Source organism: Salvelinus fontinalis, chromosome 6, assembly GCF_029448725.1.
Source record: "Salvelinus fontinalis isolate EN_2023a chromosome 6, ASM2944872v1, whole genome shotgun sequence".
NCBI lineage: Eukaryota > Metazoa > Chordata > Actinopteri > Salmoniformes > Salmonidae > Salvelinus > Salvelinus fontinalis.
The window spans coordinates 1,657,001-1,679,053 of record NC_074670.1 but is presented as its reverse complement, the minus strand read 5'-3'; the positions used below and the strand labels follow the sequence as shown (position 1 = coordinate 1,679,053).

At 48.0% G+C, this 22,053-nt stretch overlaps 1 protein-coding gene across 1 annotated transcript in view; it reads left to right on the top strand.

Moving 5' to 3' along the window:
• The window catches only part of LOC129856752 (F-actin-uncapping protein LRRC16A-like), a 150,510-nt gene that overhangs the window by 100,935 nt on the left and 27,522 nt on the right, over positions 1-22,053 (top strand). The window contains exons 21-29 of the mRNA XM_055924474.1: positions 2,567-2,739; positions 3,885-3,953; positions 10,742-10,835; positions 11,501-11,599; positions 13,720-13,848; positions 14,681-14,812; positions 16,147-16,322; positions 18,109-18,196; positions 19,783-19,923. Coding sequence (XP_055780449.1) covers positions 2,567-2,739; positions 3,885-3,953; positions 10,742-10,835; positions 11,501-11,599; positions 13,720-13,848; positions 14,681-14,812; positions 16,147-16,322; positions 18,109-18,196; positions 19,783-19,923 — 1,101 coding nt within the window. The remainder of the gene's footprint in view (positions 1-2,566; positions 2,740-3,884; positions 3,954-10,741; positions 10,836-11,500; positions 11,600-13,719; positions 13,849-14,680; positions 14,813-16,146; positions 16,323-18,108; positions 18,197-19,782; positions 19,924-22,053) is intronic.

Sequence of the window (22,053 nt, the reverse complement as noted above, 5' to 3'; positions counted from 1 at the left end):
GCCCCCCCCGTCTCCCCTCTTCTTCCCCCCCGTCTCCCCTCGCCCCCCTCGTCTCCCCTCGTCTTCCCCCCCGTCTCCCCTCGCCCCCGTCTCCCCCCCCTCGCCCCCGTCTCCCCCCCGTCTCCCCTCGCCCCCCCCCCGTCTCCCCTCGTCTCCCCCCGTCTCCCCTCGCCCCCCTCGTCTCCCCTCGTCTTCCCCCCCGTCTCCCCTCGCCCCCCCCCCATCTCCCCCCCGTCTCCCCTCAGCTTCCCCTCCCTCGTCTCCCCTCGTCTTCCCCCCCGTCTCCCCTCTCCCCCCCCTCGTCTCCCCCCCCCGTCTCCCCTCGTCTTAGCCCCCCCCCGTCTCCCCTCGTCTTCCCCACCCCCGTCTCCCCTCGTCTCACTCTCCCCCGTCTCCCCTCGTCTCCCCCGTCTCACTCTCCCCCTCCCCCGTCTCCCCTCGTCTCACCCTCCCCCGTCTCACCCTCCCCTGCCCCCCCCCCTCGTCTCCCCCTCCCTCGTCTCCCCCTCCCCCGTCTCCCATCGTCTCCCCCTCCCTCGTCTCCCCCGTCTCACACTCCCCCGTCTCCCATCGTCTCCCCCTCCCTCGTCTCCCCCGTCTCACTCCTCCCCTCCCCCGTCTCCCCTCGTCTCACCCTCCCCCGTCTCACCCTCCCCTGTCTCCCCCCCTCGTCTCCCCCTCCCCCGTCTCCCCATCGTCTCCCCCTCCCTCGTCTCCCCCGTCTCACACTCCCCCGTCTCCCATCGTCTCCCCCTCCCTCGTCTCCCCCGTCTCACTCCTCCCCTCCCCCGTCTCCCCTCGTCTCACCCTCCCCCGTCTCACCCTCCCCCGTCTCCCCTCGTCTCTCCCCCCTCGTCTCCCCCTCCCCCGTCTCCCCTGGTCTCCCCTCGTCTCACTCTCCCCGTCTCCCCTCGTCTCCCCCGTCTCACTCTCCCCCTCCCCCGTCTCCCCTCGTCTCACCCTCCCCCGTCTCACCCTCCCCTGTTCCCCCCCCTCGTCTCCCCCTCCCTCGTCTCCGTCTCCCATCGTCTCCCCCTCCCTCGTCTCCCCCGTCTCCCCCTCCCTCGTCTCCCCCGTCTCCCCCTCCCTCGTCTCCCCCGTCTCACCCTCCCCCGTCTCCCCTCGTCTCTCCCCCCTCGTCTCCCCCTCCCCTGTCTCCCCTGGTCTCCCCTCGTCTCACTCTCCCCCGTCTCCCCCCGTCTCCCCCGTCTCACTCTCCCCCTCCCCCGTCTCCCCTCGTCTCCCCCTCCCTCGTCTCCCCCGTCTCACCCTCCCCCGTCTCCCCTTGTCTCTCCCCCCGCGTCTCCCCCTCCTCCGTCTCCCCTGGTCTCCCCCGTCTCCCCTCGTCTCCCCCTCTACCAACCCAGCTGGATACTAAGCTATCCCTCAGTTAGCTGTTTGAACTGTGTCTATAATCTCTCTGGTCAAGGTCTTTTAGTAGTCAGTCAAAATGGTTTCCAATCTAGTCAATCTACATGCAGCTCCCTGCTGAGCAGAGCTGGGATGTGATGGGATGTTTTTAAAGGCTTGACGTTAGCTTGGACCTCGACGCTGTTCCTCTAAATCTGTCTGCATTTCATCCCAGTTGGAGGCTTTGCATGTGGATATCTGAGGCACCCATTTCATTTATTATGTCCAGGAAAATCCCCCAAAAATGTGAAATGTCAGGCAAAAAATGATCCTATGTTAATTGATATCCCTGCTGTGTCTGTGGACTTAGTTTAATGAGATCAAAGTTATAGAGAGGAAAACTTGAGCTGCCAAGCTGTAAAAAGGTATGACATTCGGGCCAATAATGTAGTTGCTTTTTGAAGTGAAGAATGTTTCTTACGTATTACTTTGTTCTGAGCTCAAAGTCAAGACATCTATCAAAGAGAAAGAGTCTAACAGGAAAAATAACTTTCACTGGGGGTTTTTTTCTCGCATGGGAACATAGATTAGCATTGTGGAGACTTGAGTCTTCTTGGGCCTCCCCTCTGAGCCTGGTTCCTCTCTAGTTTGTCCTGGCCACTGTGCTTTTGTTTCTGCTTGCTCTTTAGGGTTTAGGCTGAGGTTACTGTAAAACTGTTAGGGTTTAGGCTGAGGTTACTGTAAAACTGTTAGGGTTTAGGTTGAGGTTACTGTAAAACTGTTAGGGTTTAGGCTGAGGTTACTGTAAAACTGTTAGGATTTAGGCTGAGGTCACTGTAAAACTGTTAGGGTTTAGGCTGGGTTACTGTAAAACTGTTAGGGTTTAGGCTGAGGTTACTGTAAAACTGTTAGGGTTTAGGCTGAGGTTACTGTAAAACTGTTAGGGTTTAGGCTGAGGTTACTGTAAAACTGTTAGGGTTTAGGCTGAGGTTACTGTATAAGTGTTAGGGTTTAGGCTGAGTTTACTGTAAAAGGGTTAGGGTTTAGGCTGAGGTTACTGTAAAAGGGTTAGAGTTTGGCTGGGTTACTGTAAAAGTGTTAGGGTTTAGGCTGAGGTTACTGTAAAAGCACTTTCTGGTAACAGCTGATGTAAATAGGGCTATATGATTTATTGAATGAATGAATAAATGATTGAGTATCCCTTGTCCCCTTGCAGCCCCTGACGTCTCTGTCCCTGGCTGACTCTAAGCTGAAGACAGACCTGACCATTGTGCTGAATGCTCTGGGCAGCAACACCAGTCTGACCAGGGTGGATATCAGTGGGAACGCCATGGGAGACATGGGGGCTAAGATGCTGGCCAAGGCCCTGCAGATCAACAGTAAACTAAGGTGAGGACTGCCTCAGACACTCTGATGATGGTTTGGAGAGGAGAGGACTGCCTCAGACACTCTGATGATGGTTTGGTGAGGAGAGGACTGCCTCAGACACTCTGATGATGGTTTGGTGAGGAGAGGACTGCCTCAGACACTCTGATGATGGTTTGGTGAGGAGAGGACTGCCTCAGACACTCTGATGATGGTTTGGAGAGTAGAGGACTGCCTCAGATACTCTGATGATGGTTTGGTGAGGAGAGGACTGCCTCAGACACTCTGATGATGGTTTGGAGAGGACTGCCTCAGACACTCTGATGATGGTTTGGAGAGGAGAGGACTGCCTCAGATACTCTGATGATGGTTTGGAGAGGAGAGGACTGCCTCAGACACTCTGATGATGGTTTGGAGAGGAGAGGACTGCCTCATACACTCTGATGATGGTTTGGAGAGGAGAGGACTGCTTCAGACACTCTGATGATGGTTTGGAGAGGAGAGGACTGCCTCAGACACTCTGATGATGGTTTGGAGAGGAGAGGACTGCCTCAGACACTCTGATGATGGTTTGGAGAGGAGAGGACTGCCTCAGACACTCTGATGATGGTTTGGTGAGGAGAGGACTGCCTCAGACACTCTGGTGATGGTTTGGAGAGGAGAGAACTGCCTCAGACACTCTGATGATGGTTTGGAGAGTAGAGGACTGCCTCAGACACCCTGGTGATGGTTTGGTGAGGAGAGGACTGCCTCAGACACTCTGATGATGGTTTGGTGAGGAGAGGACTGCCTCAGACACCCTGGTGATGGTTTGGAGAGGAGAGGACTGCCTCAGACACTCTGATGATGGTTTGGTGAGGAGAGGACTGCCTCAGACACCCTGGTGATGGTTTGGAGAGGAGAGGACTGCCTCAGACACTCTGATGATGGTTTGGTGAGGAGAGGACTGCCTCAGACACCCTGGTGATGGTTTGGTGAGGAGAGGACTGCCTCAGACACTCTGTTGATGGTTTGAATGATGACATATTTGAGTATTATGAGCAATTGATTTTAGATGTGCTCTGAAGCCTCTCTGAGTTTGTCTCTGTGTTAAAGTGTGTTACTGTAGATACAAGACAGAGGGATGGTTTGATATGTGATTGATAGATGCTTCTGATCTGTCTCTCCAGGACGGTGATCTGGGATAAGAACAACATCAGTCCTCAAGGTCTTCAGGATGTAGCTGCTGCTCTGGAGAAGTGAGTAGCAATGGGACTCTCTCTGTGTGTGTGTGTGTGTGTGTGTGTGTGTGTGTGTGTGTGTGTGTGTGTGTGTGTGTGTGTGTGTGTGTGTGTGTGTGTGTGTGTGTGTGTGTGTGGGTGGGTGGGTGGGTGGGTGGGTGGGTGGGTGGGTGGGTGGGTGGGTGGGTGGGTGGGTGGGTGGGTGGGTGGGTGGGACCTGTAACAGGGAAACTGTAACAGGGAGGAAGGATGTAACAGACATATGAGGATGTCTCGAGGAGGGGACAGGAGAGAGAAGGAGGGGAGGTGGAGAGGAGGGGAGAGGAGAGAGAAGGAGGGGAGGTGGAGAGGAGGAAGGAAGAGGATGGAAGTGGAGTGAAGGGGAGAGCCTCTGGAAAGAGATGGCAGAGATGGATCTCCTGGGTGGGGAGATACTGTGGTGGAGGCAGTAGGGGAGGAGCCAGAAATACAACCAGAGGACCAATGGAGATCTAGTACTGTAGTGAATATGACCAGAGGACCAATGAAGATCTAGTTAGGACTGTAGTGAATATGACCAGAGGACCAATGGAGATCTAGCTAGTACTGTAGTGAATATGACCAGAGGACCAATGGAGATCTAGCTAGGACTGTAGTGAATATGACCAGAGGACCAATGGAGATCTAGCTAGTACTGTAGTGAATATGACCAGAGGACCAATGGAGATCTAGCTAGGACTGTAGTGAATATGACCAGAGGACCAATGGAGATCTAGCTAGTACTGTAGTGAATATGACCAGAAATACAATCAGAACAAATTCTTATTTATAATGACGGCCTAGGAACGGTGGGTTAACTGCCTTGTTCAGGGGCAGAACGACAGATTTCTACCTTGTCAGCTCAGGGATTCGATCTAGCAACCTTTAGGTTTCTGGCCCAACGCTCTAACCACTAGGCTACCTGCCGTCCCTACACTCTAACCACTAGGCTACCTGCCGCCCCTCCACTCTAACCACTAGGCTACCTGCCGCCCCTACACTCTAACCACTAGACTACCTGCCGTCCCTACACTCTAACCACTAGGCTACCTGCCGTCCCTCCACTCTAACCACTAGGCTACCTGCCGCCCCTACACTCTAACCACTAGGCTACCTGCCGCCCCTACACTCTAACCGCTAGGCTACCTGCCGCCCCTCCACTCTAACCACTAGGCTACCTGCCGTCCCTACACTCTAACCACTAGGCTACCTGCCGTCCCTACACTCTAACCACTAGGCTACCTGCCTCCTCTACACTCTAACCACTAGGCTACCTGCCGCCCCTACACTCTAACCACTAGGCTACCTGCAGTCCCAACACTCTAACCACTAGGCTACCTGCCGTCCCTACACTCTAACCACTAGGCTACCTGCCGCCCCTACACTCTAACCACTAGGCTACCTGCCGCCCCTACACTCTAACCACTAGGCTACCTGCCGTCCCTACACTCTAACCACTAGGCTACCTGCCGTCCCTACACTCTAACCACTAGGCTACCTGCCGTCCCTCCACTCTAACCACTAGGCTACCTGCCGCCCCTACACTCTAACCACTAGGCTACCTGCCGCCCCTACACTCTAACCACTAGGCTACCTGCCGTCCCTACACTCTAACCACTAGGCTACCTGCCGCCCCTACACTCTAACCACTAGGCTACCTGCCGTCCCTACACTCTAACCACTAGGCTACCTGCCGCCCCTACACTCTAACCACTAGGCTACCTGCCGTCCCTACACTCTAACCACTAGGCTACCTGCCGCCCCTACACTCTAACCACTAGGCTACCTGCCGTCCCTACACTCTAACCACTAGGCTACCTGCCGTCCCTACACTCTAACCACTAGGCTACCTGCCGCCCCTACACTCTAACCACTAGGCTACCTGCCGTCCCTACACTCTAACCACTAGGCTACCTGCCGTCCCTACACTCTAACCTCTAGGCTACCTGCCCCCCCTACACTCTAACCACTAGGCTACCTGCCGTCCCTACACTCTAACCACTAGGCTACCTGCCGCCCCTACACTCTAACCACTAGGCTACCTGCCGTCCCTACACTCTAACCACTAGGCTACCTGCCGCCCCTACACTCTAACCACTAGGCTACCTGCCGTCCCTACACTCTAACCACTAGGCTACCTGCCGCCCCTACACTCTAACCACTAGGCTACCTGCCGTCCCTACACTCTAACCACTAGGCTACCTGCCGCCCCTACACTCTAACCACTAGGCTACCTGCCGCCCCATGGATCAGTCTACTGTGGTGAACTATTATGACCAGAAACACTTCCAGAATACAAATGATGATACAGCAGGCTGCTGTGGTGAGGACAGAAAACAGTGTGGTTATTGTGTTCCTCTCTGCTCCACTTGGCTCGGGGCCTGCTGTTCATCCCGGGCAGCACAGACAGGGTGGAGGGGGAGAGAGAGAGGGTTGAATGGGGGGTAGAGAGGAGGTTAGCAGAGAGAGAGAGAGAGGTAGAGGAGAGGGGTGAGAGAGGGTGGGGGAGAGAGATATAAGAGGGGTGGGGGAGAGGAGAGAGAAGAGAGGTGGGGTGAGGAGAGAGAAAAGAGAGAGTGTGGAGGAGAGAGAAGAGAGAGAGAGAGAAGAGGGGTGGGGGAGAGTTGAGGAGAGAGAAGAGGGGTGGGGTGAGGAGAGAGAGAAGAGAGAGGGTGGGGGAGAGAGAGAGAAGAGGGGTGGGGGAGAGTTGAGGAGAGAGAAGAGGGGTGGGGTGAGGAGAGAGAGAAGAGAGAGAAGAGAGAGGGGGGGAGGAGAAGAGAGAAGAGAGAGGGTGGGGGAGAGAGAAGAGAGAGGGTTGGGGAATCGGGAGAGAGAAGAGAGAGGGGGGGAGGGGAGGAATGGCAGACAAGCACCAGACAGGGTACCATGTGATTGGCTGTCTATGAATTTAGAGCTGAATGATATTAGAATCCACTCAGTCATGAGTGTCTGGACAATTACTTTGTTTCATCCTCATTTAAATAGAATCTACATTCTGTAATTGCTGCATAACAATAAGCGTTGGCTGGCTGGATGCTTACCTAGCGCCCTGTGATGAATCTGGGAGGCTGGTGATTTGTAATTTGCTTTGTGATGAGGATGGATGTGGACCCTGTGGCACACATGGTGGAGAGGAGAGGGGAGAGGGAGAGAGGATAGAGAAGGGAAGAGATGGAGAGAGGAGAGAGGGATCGAGAAGGGGAGAGATGGAGAGAGGAGAGGGAGAGAGAAGGGAAGAGAGGGAGAGAGGGGAGAGGGAGCAGAGAGAGAGAGGGGAGAGGGAGAGAGAAGGGGAGAGATGGAGAGAGAGAGAGGGGGGAGAGGGAGAGAGACCGTCACATACACATGGTTAGCAGATGTTAATGCGAGTGTAATGAAATCCTTGTGCTTCTAGTTCCGACAGTGCAGTAATAACCAACAAGTAATCTAAGAATTCCACAACAACTACCTAATACACAAATCTAAAGGGGTGAATGAGAATATGTACATATAAATACACTGCTCAAAAAAATAAAGGGAACACTTAAACAACACAATGTAACTCCAAGTCAATCACACTTCTGTGAAATCAAACTGTCCACTTAGGAAGCAACACTGATTGACAATAAATTTCACATGCTGTTGTGCAAATGGAATAGACAAAAGGTGGAAATTATAGGCAATTAGCAAGACACCCCCCAAAACAGGAGTGATTCTGCAGGTGGTGACCACAGACCACTTCTCAGTTCCTATGCTTCCTGGCTGATGTTTTGGTTCAAAAGTGACCAAAACATCAGCCAGGAAGCATAGGAACTGAGAAGTGGTCTGTGGTCACCACCTGCAGAATCACTCCTGTTTTGGGGGGTGTCTTGCTAATTGCCTATAATTTCCACCTTTTGTCTATTCCATTTGCACAACAGCATGTAAAATTTATTGTCAATCAGTGTTGCTTCCTAAGTGGACAGTTTTGATTTCACAGAAGTGTGATTGACTTGGAGTTACATTGTGTTGTTTAAGTGTTCCCTTTATTTTTTTGAGCAGTGTATATGGATGAGCGATGGCCTGTGTAGACCGCACCACCCTCTGCAGAACCTTGCGGTTGAGGGCGGAGCAGTTGCCGTACCAGGCTGTGATACAGCCCGACAGGATTCTCTCGATTGTGCATCCGTAAAAGTTTGTCAGGGTTTTGGGTGACAAGCCACATTTCTTCAGCCTCCTGAGGTTGAAGAGGCGCTGTTACGCCTTCTTCACCACACTGTCAGCGACAATAAATGCATCCTCAGGATATATGGTTTCCAATTTACATAGAGTCCAGTGAAGTTCCTTGAGGGCCTATAGATAAGAGATAACTAGCCATCTTTAGGTTAACACCCTGGGTTTACTAGAGAAGTGGCCATCTTTAGGTTAACACCCTGGGTTTACTAGAGAAGTGGCCATCTTTAGGTTAACACCCTGGGTTTACTAGAGAAGTGGCCATCTTTAGGTTAACACCCTGGGTTTACTAGAGAAGTGGCCATCTTTAGGTTAACACCCTGGGTTTACTAGAGAAGTGGCCATCTTTAGGTTAACACCCTGGGTTTACTAGAGAAGTGGCCATCTTTAGGTTAACACCCTGGGTTTACTAGAGAAGTGGCCATCTTTAGGTTAACACCCTGAGTTTACTAGAGAAGTGGCCATCTTTAGGTTAACACCCTGGGTTTACTAGAGAAGTGGCCATCTTTAGGTAAACACCCTGGGTTTACTAGAGAAGTGGCCATCTTTAGGTAAACACCCTGGGTTTACTAGAGAAGTGGCCATCTTTAGGTAAACACCCTGGGTTTACTAGAGAAGTGGCCATCTTTAGGTAAACACCCTGGGTTTACTAGAGAAGTGGCCATCTTTAGGTAAACACCCTGGGTTTACTAGAGAAGTGGCCATCTTTAGGTAAACACCCTGGGTTTACTAGAGAATTGGCCGTCTTTAGGTAAACACCCTGGTTTTACTAGAGAAGTGGCCATCTTTAGGTAAACACCCTGGGTTTATTACTACTGTAAAGGTTGTTTCAGACTTTATGTTCTCCCCAACCTCATATTCCCATGGGCCAAACCTGTGCCTCTGTCTGAATAGACCCGGTTCAGTCTGCTACCTGCTCTGGCTGTGATTTCACTGAGGAATAGTGAAACGTCAGGTCCGTCTGACTGAACATGTGGGCCTGTACCTGTCCTTCAGAGACATAGAGCTGCATCTCACTAAATACAAAAGAGATGTTCAAAGTGACTGTTGGTTTTTACAGCTCTTTTTTTCTTTAACCAAACAGTGATATCAATTCAAAGATGTTTCCGGAGCGTTGGCTTGTTGTGAGACTGTTGGATCAAATCCCCTACCTCTCTCTGTCTCTGTCTCTGTCTCTCTCTGTCTCTCTCTCTCTCTCTCATTATTAATGTACTATTCTGGGCTGACTTTCCAACTGCAGAGGATCAGTCACCTCACTTATCGATGTCAAGTCACAATCAATTAGGAGATGAAATGGCTTGTTACACACACACACACACACACACACACACACACACACACACACACACACACACACACACACACACACACACACACACACACACACACACACACACACACACACACACACACACACACACACACACACACACACACACACAGAGAGAGTGTCTTGTACAACTAACCGTGTAGGGGCACAAAATTCAGTCATATTTTCCCTAACCGTTAACCCTAAACTTAGCCCCAAAACCTAACCCTAATTCCAACCTTAACCCTAAACCCCCTAAAAATAGCATTTGACCTTGTGGGGGCTAACAAAATGTGGTCCCCACAAGTATAGTTAAACACGTCCATACAGACACACACACACACACACACATATCATATATACACACACACACACACACACACACATCCAGAGGGTGGGCCTCTCTTGATGTGTTCTAGTCTGTTGTTGTAGCCTTTATAATGCTAAAAGAATCACATTAGTTGAATCAGATACTGTATGCATTATAATGCTAAAAGAATCACTTTAGTTGAATCAGATACTGTATACATTATAATGCTAAAAGAATCACATTAGTTGAATCAGATACTGTATGCATTATAATGCTAAAAGAATCACATTAGTTGAATCAGATACTGTATACATTATAATGCTAAAAGAATCACATTAGTTGAATCGGATACTGTATACATTATAATGCTAAAAGAATCACATTAGTTGAATCAGATACTGTATACATTATAATGCTAAAAGAATCACATTAGTTGAATCGGATACTGTATACATTATAATGCTAAAAGAATCACATTAGTTGAATCAGATACTGTATACATTATAATGCTAAAAGAATCACATTAGTTGAATCGGATACTGTATACATTATAATGCTAAAAGAATCACATTAGTTGAATCGGATACTGTATACATTATAATGCTAAAAGAATCACATTAGTTGAATCAGATACTGTATGCATTATAATGCTAAAAGAATCACATTAGTTGAATCGGATACTGTATACATTATAATGCTAAAAGAATCACATTAGTTGAATCGGATACTGTATACATTATGATGTTAGAACCAATACAGCCACATTATAGTAGTCAGGAATATTTGAATAGTTCAAGACTGGCTTTTAAACCAATTCAGATTTCTATAACTAATCGGGTCATAATATCTGTTTAAATATAAATACAGCAATCAAATATGAATGACAATATATGGTTAAATATGACTGTAATGAATAAATACATTATACTATGTGTTTAAACTATGCTAAATTTATGAGACTGTCCATCTCCTTGACAGAAACTTCACCATCCGGTTCATGCCTATCCCCATCATCGATGCGTCTCAGGCTCTCAAAGCCAGTCCTGAGAAGACTGAGGACGCCCTGCTCAAGGTGAGTCAGACTCTTAAAGCCCTGAGAAGACTGAGGACGCCCTGCTCAAGGTGAGTCAGGCTCTTAAAGCCAGTCCTGAGAAGACTGAGGATGCCCTGCTCAAGGTGAGTCAGACTCTTAAAGCCCTGAGAAGACTGAGGATGCCCTGCTCAAGGTGAGTCAGGCTCTTAAAGCCAGTCCTGAGAAGACTGAGGACGCCCTGCTCAAGGTGAGTCAGACTCTTAAAGCCCTGAGAAGACTGAGGACGCCCTGCTCAAGGTGAGTCAGACTCTTAAAGCCCTGAGAAGACTGAGGACGCCCTGATCAAGGTGAGTCAGGCTCTTAAAGCCCTGAGAAGACTGAGGACGCCCTGCTCAAGGTGAGTCAGACTCTTAAAGCCTCTGAGAAGACTGAGGACGCCCTGCTCAAGGTGAGTCAGACTCTTAAAGCCCAGAGAAGACAGAAGGTGAGTCAGGCTCTTTAAACCTCTGAGGACCTGGTTGAACTATCAATCAATATCGTTATTTTTCCATTTAGGGATTTATTATGTAGTCAGGGTACAAAAACAACATATATATTCACCTAACACACACATTCGATAACAAAAGCTATGAGTTATAACCATTGTGCTACTTGGATATCATTGCTATGACAAATGGCTGACAGAGTCTCTCTGCTCTCTTCAGATTGAGAACTACCTGTTCCGGAACCACGAGACTCGTCAATACCTCCAGGAGCAGGCTTACCGCCTCCAACAGGGCATCGTTACCACCACCACTCAACAGGTAGCACAACAGTAAAGATACAGCACCATCTAAATACAGCTGCAGAGGTAAAACCGGGGTCAGCGACACAGGGGGTCAGCGACACAGGGGGTCAGCGACACGGGGGTCAGCGACACGGGGGGTCAGCGACACGGGGGTCAGCGACACGGGGGTCAGCGACACGGGGGTCAGCGACACGTGGGTCAGCGACACAGGGGGTCAGCGACACGGAGTCAGCGACACGGGGGGTCAGCGACACGGGGGGTCAGCGACACGGGGGGTCAGCGACACGTGGGTCAGCGACACGGGGGTCAGCGACACGGGGGGTCAGCGACACGGGGGGTCAGCGACACGTGGGTCAGCGACACGGGGGGTCAGCGACACGGGGGTCAGCGACACGGGGGTCAGCGGCACGGGGGTCAGCGGCACGGGGGTCAGCGACACGGGGGGTCAGCGACACGGGGGGTCAGCGACACGGGGGTCCTAGCTCGACTTTATTTAGTTGAGTTATTGAGCGTAGCATTGCGTTTAATCACCCCACTAAAAGCCTGTAATCTCCCTCCTGTGAAACTGTCTCCCCTGACCACTGATTAACACTGAGGTCCCTCCTGTTAAACTGTCTCCCCTGACCACTGATTAACACTGAGGTCCCTCCTGTTAAACTGTCTCCCCTGACCACTGATTAACACTGAGGTCCCTCCTGTTAAACTGTCTCCCCTGACCACTGATTAACACTGAGGTCCCTCCTGTGAAACTGTCTCCCCTGACCACTGATTAACACTGAGGTCACTTGGGGGAGCAGGGGTCAGGCTAACTGTTTTGATTGGGTGGCAGCATCATGTTGTGGGGGTGCTTTGCTGCAGGGGGACTGGTGCTCTTCACAAAATAGATGGCATCATGAGGAGGGATAATTATGTGGATATATTAAAGCAACATCTCAAGACATCAGTCAGGAAGTGAAAGCTTGGTTGCAAATGGGTCTTCCAAATGGACAATGACCCCAAGCATACTTCCAAAGTTATGGCAAAATGACTTAAGGACAATAAAGTCAAGGTATTGGAATGGCCATCACAAAGCCCTGACCTCAACTCTATAGAACATTTGTGGGCAGAACTGGAAAAGTGTGTGCGAGTAAGGAGGCCTACAAACATGACTCAGTTACACCAGTTATGTGAGACACGATGCTTAGTGATTCATTTTATGGTGAAGATGAGACACGATTCTTAGTGATTCATTTCATGGTGAAGCTGAGACACGATGCTTAGTGATTCATTTCATGGTGAAGCTGAGACACGATGCTTAGTGATTCATTTCATGGTGAAGATGAGACACGATGCTTAGTGATTCATTTCATGGTGAAGATGAGACACGATTCTCAGTGATTCATTTCATGGTGAAGATGAGACATGATGCTTAGTGATTCATTTCATGGTGAAGATGAGACACGATTCTCAGTGATTCATTTCATGGTGTAGATGAGACATGATGCTTAGTGATTCATTTCATGGTGAAGATGAGACACGATGCTTAGTGATTCATTTCATGGTGAAGATGAGACACGATGCTTAGTGATTCATTTCATGGTGAAGATGAGACACGATTCTTAGTGATTCATTTTATGGTGAAGATGAGACATGATTCTTAGGGATTAATTTCATGGTGAAGATGAGACACGATTCTTAGTGATTCATTTCATGGTGAAGAGGAGACTCGATTCTTAGTGATTCATTTCATGGTGAAGATGAGACTCGATTCTTAGTGATTCATTTCATGGTGAAGATGAGACACGATTCTCAGTGATTCATTTCATGGTGAAGATGAGACTCGATTCTTAGTGATTCATTTCATGGTGAAGATGAGACGATGCTTAGTGATTCATTTCATGGTGAAGATGAGACGATGCTTAGTGATTCATTTCATGGTGTAGATGTGTGACGGTTTGTATTTCCTGTAATTTGAGAGGAGCGTAAAGAGATGGTATTGTCATCTGAAGATGATTCAAGTTTGTCCTCAAGATGCTCTGAAGTCCTGTCTACTATTCCTCTCAGATTGTCTTCCGTCTTGAGTTAAGGTGGATATTAGGTTTCACTGCTCGACAGATAACTGCTTTGTTCCTGTCTCACACTCTTCTTCTTCTTCAGATGATTGACAGGATCTGTGTGAAAGTCCAGGACCATCTCAACTCCCTGAGGAACTCAGAGACAGACGTGATCTTAGACGACGTCAAGACGGCCGAAAACCTGATGAAGGATGCCAGGAACTCCAAAACGGTGACTGGTCATTTGACTCATTTAGTTCAGACCTAACCCATAATCCCACATTGAACATTCTGCAGAGGAAGATAGAATCCCCTAACAGTTTGAATGTTACTACCCTTTTTCTAACCCTTTCCTCCTCTCCTCCTCCTGTCCTCTCCTCCTCCTTCTCTCCTCCTCATGTCCTCTCCTCCTCCTGTCCTCTCCTCCTCCTTCTCTCCTCCTCCTCTCCTTTCCTCCTCTCCTCCTCCTCTCCCCTCTTCTCCTCCTCCTCCTCTCCTTTCCTCCTGTCCTCTCCTCCTCATGTCCTCTCCTCCTCCTGTCCTCTCCTCCTCCTTCTCTCCTCCTCATGTCCTCTCCTCCTGTCCTCTCCTCCTCCTCCTCTCCTCCTCCTGTCCTCTCCTCCTGTCCTCTCCTCCTCCTTCTCTCCTCCTCATGTCCTCTCCTCCTCCTGTCCTCTCCTCCTCCTTCTCTCCTCCTCATGTCCTCTCCTCCTCCTGTCCTCTCCTCCTCCTTCTCTCCTCCTCCTCTCCTTTCCTCCTCTCCTCCTCCTCTCCCCTCTTCTCCTCCTCCTCCCCTCCTTTCCTCCTGTCCTCTCCTCCTCCTGTCCTCCTCTCCTCCTCATGTCCTCTCCTCCTTCTGTCCTCTCCCCCTCTCCTCCTCTCCTCCTCCTGTCCTCTCCTCCTCCTGTCCTCTCATCCTGTCCTTTCCTCCTGTCCTTTCCTCCTGTCCTCTCCTCCTCCTGTCCTCTCCTCCTGTCCTTTCCTCCTGTCCTCTCCTCCTCCTGTCCTCTCCTCCTCCTGTCCTCTCCTCCTCTTCTCCTCCTGCTCTCTCCTCCTCCCCCCAGCTGCTTCCTAACCTGTACCACCTGGGAGCAGCGTCCAGAGAAGAGGTCAACGGTCAGTCAGTAGGACCCATCCAGGAGAAACTGGAGTCCATGGCTGGAGAGGTGGCTAGGGTCATGGATGAACAGCTACAGGTAGGGGGGCCATGGTTTTAAGCACGAAAAGTCAAGGAAGTCAATGTTTGAAGAGAACTGATGATGGGTCAAAATGTTGTTGAGGGGTCTCCCGAGTGGCGCAGCGGTCTAAGACACTGCCTCGCAGAGCTAGAGGCGTCACTACAGACCCGGGTTCGATCCCGGGCTGTATCACAACCGGCCGTGATCGGAAGTTCCATAGTGCGGCACATGCGGCTAGCTTCCGGGTTAAGAGGGCGGGTGTTAAGAAGCGCGGTTTGGCGGGGCCATGTTTCGGAGGACGCATGACTCAACCTTCGCCTCCCGAGCCCGTTGGGGAGTTGCAGCGATGAGATAAGATCGTAATTGGGGAGAAAAAAGGGGGTAAAATAGAATATTGTGCCAGGATGCTGCTCTGAACAGGTTCCATCTCCAGAAACGTGTATATTTCTGCAGGGTTCTGACGTCCTAAAAGACAGTTTGATAAGAACGGATGTTATTGGTCTGGGCAGCGGTACGTTCTTGGCAGGTAGGCAGACGCCTGCATCCTCGTCTCGTCTCTCTCTGCCCTTCCAGACCCCCCCCCCCCCCCCCCCCCCCCCCCATACACACACACAGCCTTGCATATTCTCCTGCTTTTCAAATTCCTCAGACATATTGGCCGTTGAGACGTGCAGAGCTGAAGCTGGACTGTAATAAATATGTTCGTACTTCCCAGGTCTCAACACTGTGGTCGTTGTTGTGTCAGCAGGGGAGCTGTCATGTTTCCCTCAGCCTGTAATCAGAGCAGAGAGAAGGAGTTCTGAGAGGCTGCCTGACATACACACACACATACACACACACACACACACACACACACACACACATAGGGAGCCTGATTGTGATGTGTTTCCTCCATCAGTCTGTTGGAGTCCATGGTGGATGTCTAGATGTGTTTCCTCCATCAGTCTGTTGGAGTCCATGGTGGATGTCTAGATGTGATGTGTTTCCTCCATCAGTCTGTTGGAGTCCATGGTGGATGTCTAGATGTGATGTGTTTCCTCCATCAGTCTGTTGGAGTCCATGGTGGATGTCTAGATGTGATGTGTTTCCTCCATCAGTCTGTTGGAGTCCATGGTGGATGTCTAGATGTGATGTGTTTCCTCCATCAGTCTGTTGGAGTCCATGGTGGATGTCTAGATGTGATGTGTTTCCTCCATCAGTCTGTTGGAGTCCATGGTGGATGTCTAGATGTGATGTGTTTCCTCCATCAGTCTGTTGGAGTCCATGGTGGATGTCTAGATGTGATGTGTTTCCTCCATCAGTCTGTTGGAGTCCATGGTGGATGTCTAGATGTGATGTGTTTCCTCCATCAGAGTCTGTTGGAGTCCATGGTGGACGCTGCGGAGGGTCTCTGTCCCCATGTGATGAGGAAGACTAACCTTCGTCAGGACCTGATCAAAGCCAGCACAGCTAAGATGGTGGTCCCCCGTAGCTTTGTCAAGAACACCTTGCTGGAACAGTCTGGGGTCGACATCATCAACAAGATCAGGTGAGACTAGAGGTGGATGATGTGTAAATATGGCAGGACACTTTACTCCACACTAATGCTGTCCCAACTTTCTAACGTTGATAAAATTCAACATTATTTTTGCTGTTTGTCCTGAAATCACTAACCTCCAACCTCCTTGTTCTCTTGGCTGAATGAACTACGACCTCTGGCTGACAAGCCTGAGTACATAGAGAAGCAGAATCCTAGTGTACTGTTTTTATATTGTGTTATCTACAGAGATGACGTGTCTGTCTGTGTCCTCTGTCACTGTCTGTCTGTGTCCTCTGTCACTGTCTGTGTTAAGCTCATAGCAGTGGCCCTGATTGTTAGAGTCCCACGTATTGGTCCTGTAGTTGGACAGTGTGCAGGTCTCTATCCTTCCAGTGTAGATTCACACTGTCATTTAGAACGCCACAGGGTTGTTCACAGCCTGCTGGTCTGACGGCCCACACAGCCTTGCCTCAGTGTTGACCCTGTGAAGAGGGAATGAAGGAAGCATCTCTCCTTGTTCTTACTTCATCAATCTGTTTCTCTCCTCTTCATCAATCTGTTTCTCTCCTCTTCATCAATCTGTTTCTCTCCTCTTCATCAATCTGTTTCTCTCCTCTCCTCTTCATCAATCTGTTCCTCTCCTCTTTATCAATCTGTTTCTCTCCTCTCCTCTTCATCAATCTGTTTCTCTCCTCTTCATCAATCTGTTTCTCTCCTCTCCTCTTCATCAATCTGTTCCTCTCCTCTTCATCAATCTGTTCCTCTCCTCTTCATCAATCTGTTTCTCTCCTCTCCTCTTCATCAATCTGTTTCTCTCCTCTCCTCTTCATCAATCTGTTTCTTTCCTCTCCTCTTCACCCCTCTGTTTCTCTCCTCTTCACCCCTCTGTTTCTCTCCTCTTCACCCCTCTGTTTCTCTCCTCTTCACCCCTCTGTTTCTCTCCTCTTCATTCCTCTGTTTCTCTCCTCTTCATCAATCTGTTTCTCTCCTCTTCACCCCTCTGTTTCTCTCCTCTTCATTCCTCTGTTTCTCTCCTCTTCCCCCTTCTGTTTCTATCCTCTTCACCCCTCTGTTTCTCTCCTCTTCATCAATATGTTTCTCTCCTCTTCATTCCTCTGTTTCTCTCCTCTTCATCAATCTGTTTCTCTCCTCTTCACCCCTCTGTTTCTCTCCTCTTCACCCCTCTGTTTCTCTCCCCTTCATCAATATGTTTCTCTCCTCTTCATTCCTCTGTTTCTCTCCTCTTCATCAATCTGTTTCTCTCCTCTTCACCCCTCTGTTTCTCTCCTCTTCACCCCTCTGTTTCTCTCCTCTTCACCCCTCTGTTTCTCTCCTCTTCATCAATCTGTTTCTCTCCTCTTCACCCCTCTGTTTCTCTCCTCTTCACCCCTCTGTTTCTCTCCTCTTCACCCCTCTGTTTCTCTCCTCTTCACCCCTCTGTTTCTCTCCTCTTCATCAATATGTTTCTCTCCTCTTCATTCCTCTGTTTCTCTCCTCTTCACCCCTCTGTTTCTCTCCTCTTCATCAATCTGTTTCTCTCCTCTTCACCCCTCTGTTTCTCTCCTCTTCACCCCTCTGTTTCTCTCCTCTTCATTCCTCTGTTTCTCTCCTCTTCACCCCTCTGTTTCTCTCCTCTTCACCCCTCTTTCTCTCCTCTTGCCCCCTCTGTTTCTCTCCTCTTCACCCCTCTGTTTCTCTCCTCTTCACCCCTCTGTTTCTCTCCTCTTCATCAATCTGTTTCTCTCCTCTTCATTCCTCTGTTTCTCTCCTCTTCACCCCTCTGTTTCGCTCCTAGTGAGGTAAAGTTGAGCCTGGCTTCCTTCCTCTCAGACCGTATCGTAGATGAGATCCTAGAAGCCCTGTCTGGCTCTCAGCACACACTGGTGAGTCTTAATCATGCCTGGAGATACAGTACAATCACTACTCTTGATAACCATGACAACACAGTAGCTTGAATATTCTGTGAAATTCTAACATGAATTCTATGATTCATACTGAGTCAGTCACTGGTTCACTAGTACAGGTGTATGATCATATAGGTCATATATAATAATACACTGTAATAGTGACCATAGTAACAGCAATAGTGACCATAGTAACAGTAATAGTGACCATAGTAACAGTAATAGTGACCATAGTAACAGTAATAGTGACCATAGTAAGAGTAATAGTAACCAAAGTAACAGTGACCATAGTAACAGTAACAGTTACCATAGTAACAGTGACCATAGTAACAGTAATAGTTACCATAGTAACAGTGACCATAGTAACGGTAATAGTGACCATAGTAACAGTGACCATATTAACATTGGCCATAGTAACAGTAACAGTGACCATAGTAACAGTAACAGTGACCATAGTGACAGTAATATTGACCATAGTAGCAGTAACATAGACCATAGTAACAGTAATAGTGAACATAGTAACAGTAATAGTGGCCATAGTAACAGTAATAGTGACCATAGCAACAGGAATAGTGACCATAGTAACAGTAACCATAGTAACAGTAACAGTGACCATATTAACAGTAACCATAGTAACAGTGATAGTGACCATAGTAACAGTGCCCATGGTAACAGTAACAGTGACCATAGTAACAGTAATAGTGAACATTGTAACAGTGACCATAGTAACAGTAATAGTGAACATAGTAACAATAATAGTGACCATAGTAACAGTAATAGTGACCATAGTAACAGTCATAGTGACCATAGTAACAGTAACAGTGACCATAGTAACAGTAATAGTGTCTATAGTAACAGTGGTAGTGAACATAGTAACAGTAATAGTGCCCATAGTAACAGTAACAGTGACCATAGTAACAGTAATAGTGACTATAGTAACGGTAGTAGTGAACATAGTAACAGTAATAGTGACCATAGTAACAGTAACAGTGACTATAGTAACAGTAATAGTGACTATAGTAACAGTAGTAGTGAACATAGTAACAGTAGTAGTGGCCATAGTAACAGTAATAGTGACCATAGTGACAGTAATAGTGACCATAGTAACAGTCATAGTGACCATAGTAACAGTAACAGTGACCATAGTAACAGTAATAGTGCCTATAGTAACAGTGGTAGTGAACATAGTAACAGTAATAGTGACCATAGTAACAGTAACAGTGACCATAGTAACAGTAATAGTGCCTATAGTAACAGTGGTAGTGAACATAGTAACAGTAATAGTGACCATAGTAACAGTAACAGTGACCATATTAACAGTAATAGTGCCTATAGTAACAGTGGTAGTGAACATAGTAACAGTAATAGTGACCATAGTAACAGTAACAGTGACCATAGTAACAGTAATAGTGACTATAGTAACAGTAGTAGTGAACATAGTAACAGTAATAGTGCCCATAGTGACAGTACCAGTGAACATAGTAACAGTGACCAAAGTAACAGTAACAGTGACCATAGTAACAGTAATAGTAGTGTAATAGTCATTATGTCTTGCTTCCCCCTAGGCTGACCACCTGGTGAGGAAGGAGCGTCCTCTGGTCCAGCAGGAGTCTGTGGACCTGGACGTACCCGAGGAGAGGGCTCCTAAACGGGCCACCACGGAGCTGAATGAGGCAGAAAGGCTGGAGGACCTGGAGACATGCATGGTACACTACACTACACGACCATATGTTTTGTGTGAGGGCCAGGATCCTGTTCATTCTGTTTCCTGTCATGGGTTCCTCACTCATTTGGGGTTCCAGACATGTCTAATCTCAGACTGAGTGTTACAGGGAGATGAGCTAACCTTGGCTCATGTCTGGTTATCGTCCTGAAAGGCCAAAATCCTTAATCTACCATTAAGGTTAACTGGTTCTATCTAACTGAATTAGCAGTTCCTCATGCTGTGCCTACTGGCCATGGTAGGATGGTAAGACAGGGAGGTAGATTCATTATGGTAAGATAGGGAGGTTGATTCATTATGGTAAGATGGTAAGATAGGGAGGTTGATTCATTATGGTAAGATAGGGAGGTTGATTCATTATGGTAAGATAGGGAGTTTGATTCATTATGGTAGGATAGGGAGGTTGATTCATTATGGTAAGACAGGGAGGTTGATTCATTATGGTAAGATAGGGAGGTTGATTCATTATGGTAAGATAGGGAGGTTGATTCATTATGGTAAGATAGGGAGTTTGATTCATTATGGTAAGATAGGGAGGTTGATTCATTATGGTAAGATAGGGAGTTTGATTCATTATGGTAGGATGGTAAGACAGGGAGGTAGATTCATTATGGTAAGATAGGGAGGTTGATTCATTATGGTAAGATGGTAAGATGGGGAGGTTGATTCATTATGGTAAGATAGGGAGGTTGATTCATTATGGTAAGATAGGGAGGTTGATTCATTATGGTAAGATAGGGAGGTTGATTCATTATGGTAGGATGGTAAGATAGGGAGGTTGGTTCATTATGGTAGGATGGTAAGATAGGGAGGTAGATTCATTATGGTAGGATGGTAGGATAGGGAGGTTGATTCATTATGGTAGGATGGTAAGCTAGGGAGGTAGATTCATTATGGTAGGATGGTAAGATAGGGAGGTTGATTCATTATGGTAGGATGGTAAGATAGGGAGGTTGATTAATTATGGTAGGATGGTAAGATAGGGAGGTAGATTCATTATGGTAGGATGGTAAGATAGGGAGGTAGATTCATTATGGTAGGATGGTAAGATAGGGAGGTAGATTCATTATGGTAGGATGGTAAGATAGGGAGGTAGATTCATTATGGTAGGATGGTAAGACAGGGAGGTTGATTCATTATGGTAGGATGGTAAGATAGGGAGGTAGATTCATTATGGTAAGATGGTAAGATAGGGAGGTTGATTCATTATGGTAAGATAGGGAGGTTGATTCATTATGGTAGGATGGTAAGATAGGGAGGTAGATTCATTATGGTAGGATGGTAAGACAGGGAGGTTGATTCATTATGGTAGGATGGTAAGATAGGGAGTTTGATTCATTATGGTAGGATAGGGAGGTTGATTCATTATGGTAGGATGGTAAGATAGGGAGGTTGATTCATTATGGTAAGATAGGGAGGTTGATCCATTATGGTAAGACAGGGAGGTTGATTCATTATGTTAGGATGGTAAGACAGGGAGGTTGATTCATTATGTTAGGATGGTAAGACAGGGAGATTGATTCATTATGTTAGGATGGTAAGATAGGGAGGTTGATTCATTATGGTAAGATAGGGAGGTTGATCCATTATGGTAAGACATGGAGGTTGATTCATTATGTTAGGATGGTAAGACAGGGAGGTTGATTCATTATGGTAAGATAGGGAGGTTGATTCATTATGGTAAGACAGGGAGGTTGATTCATTATGGTAAGATAGGGAGGTTGATTCATTATGGTAAGACAGGGAGAATGATTCATTATGGTAAGATAGGGAGGTTGATTCATTATGGTAGGATGGTAAGACAGGGAGGTTGATTCATTATGGTAAGATAGGGAGGTTGATTCATTATGGTAGGATGGTAAGACAGGGAGGTTGATTCATTATGGTAGAATGGTAAAATAGGGAGGTTGATTCATTATGGTAAGACAGGGAGGTTGATTCATTATGGTAAGATAGGGAGGTTGATTCATTATGGTAAGACAGGGAGAATGATTCATTATGGTAAGATAGGGAGGTTGATTCATTATGGTAGGATGGTAAGACAGGGAGGTTGATTCATTATGGTAAGATAGGGAGGTTGATTCATTATGGTAGGATGGTAAGACAGGGAGGT